The sequence below is a fragment of the Odocoileus virginianus genome, chromosome 14 (genome assembly GCF_023699985.2).
Source record: "Odocoileus virginianus isolate 20LAN1187 ecotype Illinois chromosome 14, Ovbor_1.2, whole genome shotgun sequence".
In the NCBI taxonomy this organism is placed as follows: domain Eukaryota; kingdom Metazoa; phylum Chordata; class Mammalia; order Artiodactyla; family Cervidae; genus Odocoileus; species Odocoileus virginianus.
The window spans coordinates 35,771,917-35,784,381 of NC_069687.1; the positions used below are offsets into that span (position 1 = coordinate 35,771,917).

Genomic DNA, 12,465 nt, shown 5'->3' on the forward strand with positions numbered 1-12,465 from the left:
GTTGGGATGCATGGGCTTAGTTATGCGTAGCATGTGGGATCTTCCTGGATTGGAGACTGAACCTGTCTCTCTTGCATTGGCAGGCTGATTCTTTACCACTGAGCTACCAGGGAAGTCCCAGAGACAGACACTCTTAAAGCAGTACCAACAGAGAAGAAAGCAGCTGCTTTTCTAATTCTTGAAATATGTTTCTAGATTTGCATTCCAAGAACACCATCCCACTTGAAATCACTCCATTGTAGAAATATAGCTGAAGTAATTACTACATGTTGGATACAGATGGCATGATTAAATTAGGACAAGAGGAGGTTTATTGGTGGGACTATTTACAGAAATGGGTCGAGTGAAGAAAACTGCACACCACAGCGCAGTATTCCTGAACGGGTAGAAGCTGAACTGAATTGGTTTACATTTTTTTCCATGCCTAAGTCAGAAGTTGTGAGAGAGAAGCATTTATGAAAACCTGTTGACAGAGGGTTAGTTGAGAAGGAATTGAGTCTCTCATTTTAGGGGCTTCAGAGATGCCTAGGAGTGAGCCAGGGGGATAAACACCCCAACTGTACTCTTTCCCCCCTCCTTTTCTGTCAGAACCCCACAATGATCAAACACCCCTGAAGCTAGAGGACAAGGAAGTCTATTGATGTGGTTCATACACTTCAGATTCCCAGGAGGGAGTGTGAATCTGGAGAGGCAAATGGGCAACATCCAGTCCCTAGGACTTAGTCTCTAAGGTTAAGAATCAAAATCTCTTAATCTCTAAGGTTAAGCATCAAAACACAAATTTATTGGCCAATTGCTTGGCTTTCAGTTAGTATGGTCATCAAGACACATATCAAACTCCTTGAACACCTACATTGGGTAGTGATGACTAAGGGGTATCCTATAAGAAGTAACTTCTTGTATGAAAGAGAATATACAGCTGAATAACATAAATGGAAATGGCAAAAAAAGAAAAAGGAGAAAAAGCAGACAAACACACAAAAAAAGGTCAGCCCAGAATCTTCTGACTGTGCTGTTATTCTCTATTAATCATTGTTTACTTTGATTCACCTTCGTCTTTTCAACTTCTTTGCTTCATTGAGTTTATCTGCAGCCTGTTGTTTATATACATGGTAAGAGTTTTAATGTCAGATATGGGCTTCCCAGATGGCCCAAGTGGTAAAGGATCCACCTGCCAATGCAGGAGACGCAAGAGACATGAGTTTGATCCCTGGGTGGGCAAGATCCCCTGGAGTAGGCAATGGCAATCTGCTCAAGTATTCTTGCCTGGAAAATTCCACGGACAGACAGGCCTGTCCTCTGGGCTCCTCTGCAAAGAGTCAGACACAACTGAGCGACTGAATGTACGCGGATAACAAGGGAGGTAGCTTGTAAGGTCTTTGCCCTTTAAGCTGTTCTGAGCCCTTCTATTTAAAGTTTAAATAGACAGGTTAAAAAAAAGATACAAGGATTTGTTTCTGTTATGTATTTCTGTATTTCTTTGTCCAAACAAATTTAGCTCTTGGTTAGAGAAGAAAACATTAGAGCTAAATATATGTAAGTAAATATAGATTCTGTCTGTTATTCAAAAATGCCTTTTGTTGTCTAAGGTTTCACTACAGTAATGGCATTCTTACCCATCAGTATTCAGATATATGGTTGTTTTTATTAGTGACATTTCAAATACTGGCGCTATTTTAGCACCAATGAATAAGAAAAAAAAGTAACACATTTCAAGGAAATATTTCTAAACTATTTTGTAAACATAGATACTCTAAAAATAGCATTGAAAAATAGAATTCATCTTCCCTTGAGAATTTAGTCATCGGCTGGGGATAATGCTATCATGTGGACGTGAATTCTCAGGGCTGCTGGGCTGGGAAGAGCTGCTTTCTTCTGCAGTTAGTGGTCCCATTTTTTCAAAATTTATTTATTTTTTTAATTGAAGGATAATTGCTTTACAGAATTTAGTTGTTTTCTGTCAAACCTCAACATGAATCAGCCATAGGTATACATGGTCGCATTTGACTTTGGTCCCTCTGAGTCTGTGCGTGTGTGCTAAGTCGCTTCAGTTGCTAAGTCTGACTCTCTGCCACTCTATGGACTGTAGCCCGCCAGGTTTCTCTGCCTACAGCATTCTCCAGGCAAGAATACTGGAGTGGGTTGCCATGCCCTCCTCCGGTGATCTTTGCTAACTTTCTGTCTCCTCCTTTGTCATCAATCTACCAGCTGTTGCTAACAGACCATTGCCTTCTCTTTTAATTTGCTGTATCTGATCCGTTCTAAATGAAACTAGATCGACACCAGATATCTAAGATTATAAAACTTGTGTGCAAATAAAGAGCAAAATATGTTCATTTTGAAGACTGTAGGGGATTGGGCCCTAGCAATGTGGGGGATTTGAGTTTCTGTCCCCTCATTTGGCTGTGGGAGACAACATCTGAGGCACTGAGCCCACAGCCTCACCTTTCACTTCTCATTCTCAGCTTTGAGGAAAGAAAATTTTGTAAAGGAAGTAATTTAAAAATTTTATTTCAGGTCCTCCTTGGATGTATGTGCTCGAGATGAGAGAAGCAAAAGGATACTGCCTCTGACCGTTTGCAAGATGCACGTTCTCCGGTGCCAGGGTAGAAATTACACTGTGGCTGGTAGGGAGAGCTGCATTCTGCCTGCCCCAGCTGAAAAAGCTTGCGGTGTGTGTCCACTATGGGAAAAATGTGACGGTAAGGGACATTTCATATTTGTGATTATAAAAGTACTTCAGTAGTAGGAGTGAAGTTTAAAAAAATGTAGTTTGCTATTTTAGCAACAGATGAAAGCACATCCCTAAGTATGTCAAAGACTCAGACTGGTCTGAGTGTGAAGCCTGGCATCAGGCTTAGAACCTGCTTACTCTGGAGCGAAATGCCTCCTTTGCCCGGTCCTGCATACTTGAGCGGGTAGCCATTCCCTTCTGCAGGGGATCTTCCTGACCCAGGGATCGAACCCCAGTCTCCTGCTACCCCCACGATCCTCCCCTGCTGCCTTCCCTGGGGAGGGGGAGTGGTGGATGAAGAATCCTTCCTGGTAGGCTGAAATTGTTGGGTCACTCAATCGTGTCCGACTCTTTGAGACCCTGTGGATGGTAGCCCGCCAGGTTTCTCTGTCCATGGAATTCTCTAGGCAAGAATGCTGGAGTGGGTTGCCATTTCCTTCTACAGGGGATCTTCCTGACCCAGGGATTGAACCCAGGTTGCCTGCATTGTAGGTGGAGTTGTTAGTCTGAGCCACCAGGGAAGCCCTGCTAATCTGAATGTCCTCCCAAAGATCACATTCCACCCCCATGATTTGTGCTCTGTCCTTGTATTACCCACATTATGTACTCATTAAAAAAGGAAACAGACTCACATAAAAATAGTTTTTAATAGCACATCTTTAATAGGAAATATCACTTACCATAAATATTAGATAACCATAAAAATGTGTTCCCAGGTGGCTCAGTGGTAAAGAATCTGCCTGCAATGCAAGAGACAAGGGTTCGATCCCTGGGTTGGGAAGATCCGCTGGAGGAGGGCATGGCAACCCATTTCAGTATTCTTGCCTGGAGAATCCCATGGACAGAGGACCCTGGTGGGCTACGGTCCATGGGGTTGCAAAGAGTCAGACACAACCTAGCAAGCTAGCAATAACAAAGGGGCATGTTGGAAGCACACCAGTGTCAAGCTGACACTTTCTTCTAGAAGCAATCAGAAGGATGTGATGGAAAAAGAGGTACCACTTGCTGGCCTTCTGTCCTGGTGTTCTGGTAGCACTTAACAGTGGTCTTGACAACCACCACCAGGGGTCCCACCTCTGAGGGGGGAGAGCTGAGCTGCTCACGCCAGGTCACGGTCCTCAGTTTCCCCATCTATAAATCTGGGAGCCTAAAGGTGCTTTCTGGATCTGTAAGGTCTCTACCAGCTCCTCAGGGCCTCCCGCTCCTGGCTGGTACCCCCGGACACCTCTCCCCTCACCCCTGTCCCGTCTGCAGCAGAGACGGTGACACATACAACTCCATGGCCGTGTCTGCATCACTTTCGGTTTGGCAGTCACCACAGTCTGCAGGCCGACCTGGTTACCCTCCTTCGGGGGATGCCTGGCCGGTGTATTCCAGCCTCGCCCCTTCAGCGCCCACACCACTTTCCTTCCCATTCGTTTCTGTTTGGTCTTTATGGGGTATAAGGCCTTTCAGGTTTCAGGGCCTCTCTCTCAAAGCAAGTTAATTCTCCTTTTCTTTGTCTCCCTCTGAGGCTTGCCGCCTAGCTCTTTGCTGAGGTCTCCACCTTCGGTCTGGGTGTTGAGGGGTCACATCATGTTTGGGGACCCTCTGGGCAGCACCTGAAGGAAAGAACCGCCCCACGGGGGTCCAGTCAACAGGAAGCCTGGCACCAGCCTCAGAACCTGCTTACTCTGGAGCAAAATGCCTCCCTTGCCCGGTCCTGCATACTGGAGCAGGTTGCCATTCCCTGCTCCAGGGGATCTTCCTGACCCAGGGATTGAACCCGGGTCTCCTGCATTACAGGCAGATTCTTTACCGTCGGAGCCACCAGGGGCGCGGCAGGGAGTGGGTGACCCGTAGCTCTCCAGTCACCACTTGCATAACTTTAGAGGGGATGCGCCAGGCCTCCCCCGCCTCCACCAGGTGCCATCAAGCCTCTCTCGCTTCTTTTTCCAGCCGAGGGCAGGGAATGTGTCTGCAGAGCCGCCTCGGAGTGCGAGGAAGCAGGATTTAGCGTCTGCGTGGAGGTGAACGGCAGGGAGCAGACGATGACGGAGTGCGAGGCCGGCGTCCTGAGGTGCAGGGGACTGAGCATCTCCGTCAGCAGCATCCGGCCCTGCGCCGCCGAGGCCGCGTAGTTCCGGGCGCCCGAGGGCCGGCTCGCCGTCCCGCAGGCGCTGTGGCTGAACTAAAGCTCTGCCCAGCCGCGCTGTAGACGGCTTCCCAGCACGAAGGCCCATTCTTTCTCCTCCCGCCCCGTGTCCCCTTCCTCCAACTCGTACCGCTGCATAATCCCACAGTCCTTTGTCCTCCCAAACCTGAATTCAAATCTTCTTTCTCTTTTCTTTCTGAAAAACGTCAGTCTGAAGGATATTGATGAACCTTTGCAGATGTTTTGTACTTCTCTGGACCTTGCCTTTTTTTTTTTTTTTTAAAAAATCTGAAAATTAGAGTGTTAGGCTAGAGAAATTTCAAAGCTCTGTGATTCTTTTAAGTATGATTGACTCCGCTCGTGAGCCAGAATACATTCTACAAATTGATTAGGAAAACATAAAGATTAGAGAGGCTGGCTTCAGTCAGTGAAACCGAATACAAAGGGGACCTGGAGTGGAGGAAGATGAATCCAATTATTCCATCCCAAATGGTAATCCCAGGCTTCACCCTGTTGACCCAGGCAGGACACCTGGAGATCCCTAATCTTACCAGAGGGTTGAACCACCCATCATCAAAGTGGAATCCATTACGTGATGGCCACAGGAGCGCCTTCTACCTTCTTGTCTGAGAACAAATACGATTCAGGCTTCTCTCTGGAGCTTTTCTTTAGTATGTGACAAATTCAAGATCTGCAATTTGCCTTCCTCCTCTCTCTCTCTCTCTCTTTTTTGGTAGGAAACATCATTTATCCTTGAGCTATTGAGTGATTGCATATTTGGGTGAAGAGTGTTCTTTAATATGGATACACACCTAGATTTTTCCAGGCACTCTACAGGTAGACCCATTTGAAGCATTAGCTTTCTATTTATCCCCTATTCATCTTTCATCAAAACAAAATAGCAGCTGTAGGAGGTTAAATGTGTGGGCTTCAATGGGCTTTAAAATATGTGTTTATATACAAATAATATCTGTATTTTCTGATACATTTTAATAAAACTTTAAATGACAATGATTTAAAAACTCATTAAAGATACCATTCTTTGGAATTAAAAAAAAATCTGTGTTTAATTTTAAAGAATCTTGCCATGAAGAATGGCTAATGTGCTCTTTTTTATATTTAAAACATTTTAAATTACTTTATTAAGGTATGATTGACATGTAAAGAACTGTACATGAGTTTGGGGATAAGTATACATCTGTGAGAAACTTCCTAGGTAGTGCTAGTGGTAAAGAGCCCACCTGCCAATGCAGGAGACATAAGAGATATGGGTTTGATCCCTGGGTAAGGAAGATCCCTGGGAGGAGGGCATGGCAACCCACTCCAGTATTCTTGCCTGGAGAATCCCATGGACAGAGGAGCCCAGTGGGCTACAGTCCAAACAGTCAGACATGACTGAAGCGACTTGGCACTCGCGCATGCATACATGGGTGAAAACATCACCACCATCAAGACCATAAACATATCTATCACCTCCCAAAGTTCTCTCCCACCCCCATTGTAATTATTATTATTATCATGATAAGAACAGAAAGAACACTTAACATAAGATCTTTCCTCTCAGAAAAATTTAAATATACATTACAACATTTTTAGCTATAGGCACTGTGTTGTATAGGAGGTCTCTAGAACTCATTTATCTTGTATAACTGAAACTTGATATACTTTGACCATCACCTCCCCATTTTCCCTGCCCCTATCCCTAGGCAACCACCATTCTACTCTCTGTTTCCATGAGTTTGACTGTTTTAGATACCTTATATAAAGTGAGATCATGCTGTATTTATCTTTTTGTGTCTGGCTTATTTCATTTAGCATAATATCCTCCAGGTCTATCCTGGATGAGTGAATAACTGGTGGCTAAACAGGGACCAGTGAATGAGATTGGACAGAGATGCTGTCTTGAAATACTAAATTTCATGTTTTTTTCCTTTTCTGTACATCCTTATCCTTGGCTTCCTCTCTAATTGGACAGAGACATTCACAATTGTCTATGAGAGAGTTAGGATCATGGCAGCAGGGCTGCAGGAAGAAAGTAACTTACAGCATTAAAAATCTTTGAGATTTCCAAAATGAGTTCCTGAACATCTAAGGAGAAGGCTTTAGGAAAGCTGGAAGGACTGTTTATGTCATGAAAACTGACGCAAGGCAAACAGAGACAGTGGGAGAATGCCCTTGTCTGTCCCTCCCTCTGCCTCAGACCAGGCGAGGGGCACCAGGCTGGGATCTAGCCTTGGAGGAGAAGGCAGAACATGCTGAAGTGGAAGCTGTCTGCACCTACTGGGGGACAGAGGGAGAGGAGGGAATCGGCTCGGCATTAACTAGCTGCAGGGAGCTCCATGGGAGCCCAGTCACATCCTACCGGCCATCACTCACAATTTCAGTGGACCCTGTGAGTCAACCGGGCAGAGAAGCTGCTTTGGAAGCTCTCCTAATTGCACTGGACTGGGTCTTCTTGTGACACTCCACACATTTCCTAACAATTGACCAACTGAAGTGCTGTTTATCAATGCCCTGGGATTTAATGAGCCCCATCCTAACTGCTCTGTTTGGAGCTTCCCTCCCAGCAGCAACAGTCCAGGATGGCTGTAATCTCCCTGAAACAGAGGGCAGGCTCTTGGTATTCAGGTGGGGTATGGTGGGGATGTGGAATGGCAAGGGGGATGTCTGACAAATGTCCCCTGGAACTCTGAGTTTCCTAACAACAAGCCAGGTGACTGGCTCATTGGATTGAAGCCACCCCCCCCCCCCACAACCCCCACCTCAGCTGGGCAGGTCACGGCTAATCTCAGCTTCCCATGGGACTTGCGAGCCCATCCTGTTGGTGAGCAGCTGTTCAGAGCTGCAGGTGCTGAGCAGCTGGTTTTCTCAGTGTTTCCTGAAACAGCTTCACCAGAGACTGTTAATTATTTTTGCTTTTGGTTAAGGTATGTGTATTTATCAATATTTTTGGACCAACCCCACAATTTATCATTTGCTCTATATTTTTTCTGTACTACCAATATTTCTTACACCCTCATACCCGCACGCATACTGACCTACCACAGGCATTTGGATTATTTGTAAGATGGGCGTAATAGCTAGTGAAGGTGGTCATCATAAATGTAAACATAAATGAAGATCCTATATACTTAGGGCTTTCAAGTGTATCTATGACTCTTTCTTTGTCTGAGGTAGGATAGGAGGAGGAGACACAAGAGGAGAGAAGAGAAATGAAAAGAAGAGAGAGGGAGAGAGAGAGAGAGGGAGGGAGAGAGAGAGAGGGAAAAAAAAAAAAGACTGGATCTTCCTTAGTACAGGAGTAGCAGAACTGAGCCACCACATTAATCCTAGCTACCTACCAGCGTACCAGGACTTTTCTTCTTGATGGACTAGTTAAAATGGATTCAATACTTCAGCTAGAAATGGAATGACCTGTTCTCTTTCAGAACACTGAGCCAGAAAGCAACCGCAGTAGGAGGCAATTTCCTCCTAATATCTGAGAAACCCGAGGTATATGCATGCTTTTCAATTACCTTGGTCTTTCAGGCAGTTCACACATTTGGGGACAAGAAAGCTGATGGCATGATAGGAGTCCCTGCTGTGACAACCAAAGCACTTGCAATTTGTCTTTTTATTTATTCCTGTCATGCAAAGCTCCAGATTGATTCTCAAAACATCAATCACGTAAAAAAAAATTTGCTTTTTTAGCCAAGGGTTAATAAGACCAGATGAGAAGACTGTTGTTTCAGAAAGGGTGGGCTGAAGGTGAAAAGGTGGGCAGAAGAAAGAACAATAAAGTGCTTTTTGATTTACAGGCTGAGGACAATTTCCTGAGAAAGGACAAACATTAAGTATTACTCTGTTATCACTATTATTTCTGTGCATCCCTACAAGACGGGGCTGGTACTGGATCCCAGGGGAGGGGCCTCAGGTACACAACAGGTCAATGATGCTCACGACCGAGAAGCACTGACAGAATAAATCAGATGTGCTGCTGAAAAACTGTCTGTGATGCAAGAATCTGCTGACCAAGTGGGCTGGGAATACAGACAGGTCAAAGGACTTTTCTATAATAGTGGAGTGGAATTTTCTCATCAAGGGAAAATTTTACCAGACATTCTCAGGAGAAAGTGATTAACAGGAAGGTCCCAGGACTGGTGTATTACTAGACCATATGCAACCCAAGTGTGTACCATGATGGTAGTTCATAAAGGGCTCCCACTGAACTCTAAGTCCAGAAATTCTTCTTTGTACAGACGCTGAGCACCATGGGGTGGGGGGTGGGGGTGGGTGGTGGGTGTGAATCTTGAAGTCAGATGTGATGTAAACCTGGATATACTCACTGATGGGATCACTGTGGCCCCATAGGATTAAATACTTCGGTAGGAAGATTTCCAAAGTATCTCGAGTCTCTTACAAATGCAGTGATTGGTTGTTTACCAAGGACATGGTGCACAGATTCATTAGATGTGAGGGGAAGTCACATTTGAAGAGATCTTGTCTCCAAGTCTCCTCTGGACTGGTGAGAGTAGGGACTTGACGATACGGTTCTGTGCGCCCTGTGGCTCGGGACACTGGCTGTATATGCTCAATAACACTGCCATTCTACAGTTATTTTCCATTGTCACATAGCTGGTTGGCAGACCTGGTCTGGAAATGGCTCTTATGCTTCCCAGAGTGGTACTCATCCATTTCTATATACTGCTGGTGCCTTGACTGTCCTGTGAACCCGCTGTTGTGTTTGAGTTGGGTCTGGCCAGGCAGGGGCAGGTTCATGTGCTATGTGAGAGTGTTCTCTTATGACACCCACAGGGCAGGTATTCTGAAATACTTGGATTTAAGTAGATATGCTTTCTCTTTTTGTACTGTCAAAGTGTGGGCCTCCTAATTCTCTCCCTTCTTTTTTTGGAATATTGTTAGGAAATTTTGAATCATGTCCCCTGTTGGAGGACTGACCTAGGATGAGGATGTTTGTTTGCACTTGAGAACGGCGGTACAGAATGAGGCAGAGGACTTACGGAGGAAGCAGAAATTCCTGAGATCTAAATGATATTGATAGGACCTCTCTGGTGGTCCAGTGGTTAAGAGTCCACCTTGCAATGCAGGGAACATGGATTTGATCTCTGGTCAGGGAACTAAAGATGCCACATGCCCCTTGCACCATGACTGAGCCAGTGTGTGGCAAGGAAAGACCCCGCATGACAAAGTAAAGATCTTATATGCGGCAAGCAAGACCTGACACAGTCAGATAAATAAATGAATATTAAAAAATGTTAAGTTCTGGAAAAGTTGATCTTGGGATGCTGGCTTATTAGGAGACTGTTGTTCCTGCTTCTGAGAGTGGAACTGGCTGCAGCTGGCAGTTCCCTGGGATGCAGACTGGGAATTCTGATCTGTGATGAACAGTCTTTTTTTCCCATTTAGTGGGTAAAAGAGCAAGATGTCTTAGCTCTGGCTGCTATAACATACTACCATAAACTGGAAGGTGTAAACAGTCCTGGAGGCTGGACAGTCCAGATCAAGGTCCCAGCAGATTGGGCCTCCAGTGAAGGCCCTCCTCCTGGTTTGCAGACAACTGCTTTCTTATTGTGTCCTCACATGATGGAGGGGGAGCTCTGGTCTCCTCCTCTTCTTATAAAGGCACCAATCCCCTCGTGGGGGTCTGCCCTTATGACTTCTGACCTCATTTAAACCTAATTACCTCCCAGAGGTTTCGTCTCCAAATACCATCACCTTGGAGATTAAGGCTTCAGCGTATGGGTTTTGATGAGACACATTTAGTCCATAGAAGAGACCATAAACTGCTGTGATTTATTGGTCAAACCTGCTGCTTCTTCCAGCGGGTTGGTGAGGAATCTTACGAGCTTGCCCTTTGGCAATCTTGGCAAATAATATAAATAGGGCAGAGCAGATTTATGGAAACTCACATATTCTTGGAGACACTTTTCTCTCACATTTTAAAGACAGTGTTTTGAATGTCTAATCCAGGTCCCAAGGAACTCAGGCTGCGATATACCATCTCTTCTGAAAAGCAACACTGGAACTCAGTCTTGGGCTGTGGAACATAAAAACCTGAATGCAGGAAAGGAGCAATATTAATACGAAAACCTAAACCTGCTGGGAGCACTTTACATATATTAGTTCATTTAATCAGCTTAATGACACCGTGAATAAGTACTATTATTAGTCTCATTTTACAAATGAGGAAATGGAGGCATAGAGAAACAGTGATTTACCCAACTTACACCGATAACAATTAGAGGAAACGGAATTTAAACCCAAGCCCTTTTGTTCAGTAGCTCACACTCTTAACCACTATTTTGGTGTATTGGAGGTAGGCAATAGTTATTGCAACAGGTAGCAATAGCATGACAATAGCATTTCTTGCTGATTCAAGGGCTTCCCTGGTTGCTCAGTGGTAAAGAATCCACCTGCCAATGCAGAAGACATGGATTCAATCCCGATGTTGGGAAGATCCCCTGGAGAAGGAAACAGCAACCCTCTCCTGTATTCTTGCCTGGGAAATTCTATGAACAGAGGAGCTGGCAGGCTACAGTCTATGGGGCTGCAAAGAGTCGGACATGACTTGACGACTAAACAACAACAACCGGTTCTAAAATTTTTGCTATACTTCGTCTTATTAAGAAAATAAACCAACAGTCAAGATAATATTTGGTTACTGGAATGAAAACACAGTAATTTCCATAGCTCTTTTAAAAAGATTCAGCTGTATGCTTGTGTATGTGAGAATTGCCTTATTTTCAGGTTGTTTTATTTAAATGATGGTTCCTTGGACAGCATTCTGGTGTTCAGCAACCAATATGGAATATTTGTCGTTAACTCAGATCAGTCTTTAAAAAAAAAAAAGATTCAACTGTGTAAATATGATGAATTCCTCAAACTGATCTTTTAAAATGGATTGAAATAAATGTTTTTTTAATGCTTCATGAATCTACTGTGTGTATTTGAATGTGTCTACGGTTATACCTGGCTTCCCAGGTGGTACAGTGGTAAAGAATATGCCTTCCAATGCAGGAGATCCATGAGACAGGTTCTATTCCTGGGTTGGGAAGATCTCCTGAAATAGGGAACAGTAATCCACTCCAGTATTCTTTTCTGGAAAATTCCATAGACAGAGGAGCCTGGTTGGCTACAGTCCATGGGGTTGTTGCAGGAAGGGGGACCCCTTCCAGGCCTGAAACTGGGCTCTTGTCTAACACTCGGAAGTGAATTGTCCAAGGAGACACATGTGCTGACAAAGCAAGAGATTTTATGGGGAAAGGGCACCCGGGTGGAGAGCAGGAGGGTAAGGGAACCCAGGAGAACTGCTCTGCTGCGTGGCTCATGGTCTCAGGTTTTATGGTGATGGGATTAGTTTCTGGGATGTCTTTAGCCAATCATCCTGGAACTAATAAGCCACCAGCAACTGGAAGAGTTCGGGAAAGGTCAAAAGGAGACACCACATGTCCGACCACCTCCCAGAATCCTTCTCGCCGGCATCCATCTTGGCTGAACAAGGCATGCACCACCAGGAAGGACTCTGAGTCAGGATGATTGGCTAAAGACAACCCAGAAACTAATCCCATCACCATAAAACTGGTGGCAGAGCAGTTCT

General features: G+C 44.9%; 1 protein-coding gene across 1 annotated transcript in view; it reads left to right on the plus strand.

Annotated features, from left to right (window-relative positions):
- The window catches only part of C7 (complement C7), a 56,009-nt gene extending 49,359 nt beyond the window's left edge, over positions 1-6,650 (plus strand). Inside the window, exons 17-18 of the mRNA XM_070476625.1 lie at positions 2,518-2,702; positions 4,673-6,650. Of these exons, the coding sequence (XP_070332726.1) occupies positions 2,518-2,702; positions 4,673-4,854 (367 nt within the window). The 3' untranslated portion in view covers positions 4,855-6,650. The remainder of the gene's footprint in view (positions 1-2,517; positions 2,703-4,672) is intronic.
- The last annotated feature ends 5,815 nt before the right edge of the window (positions 6,651-12,465 follow it).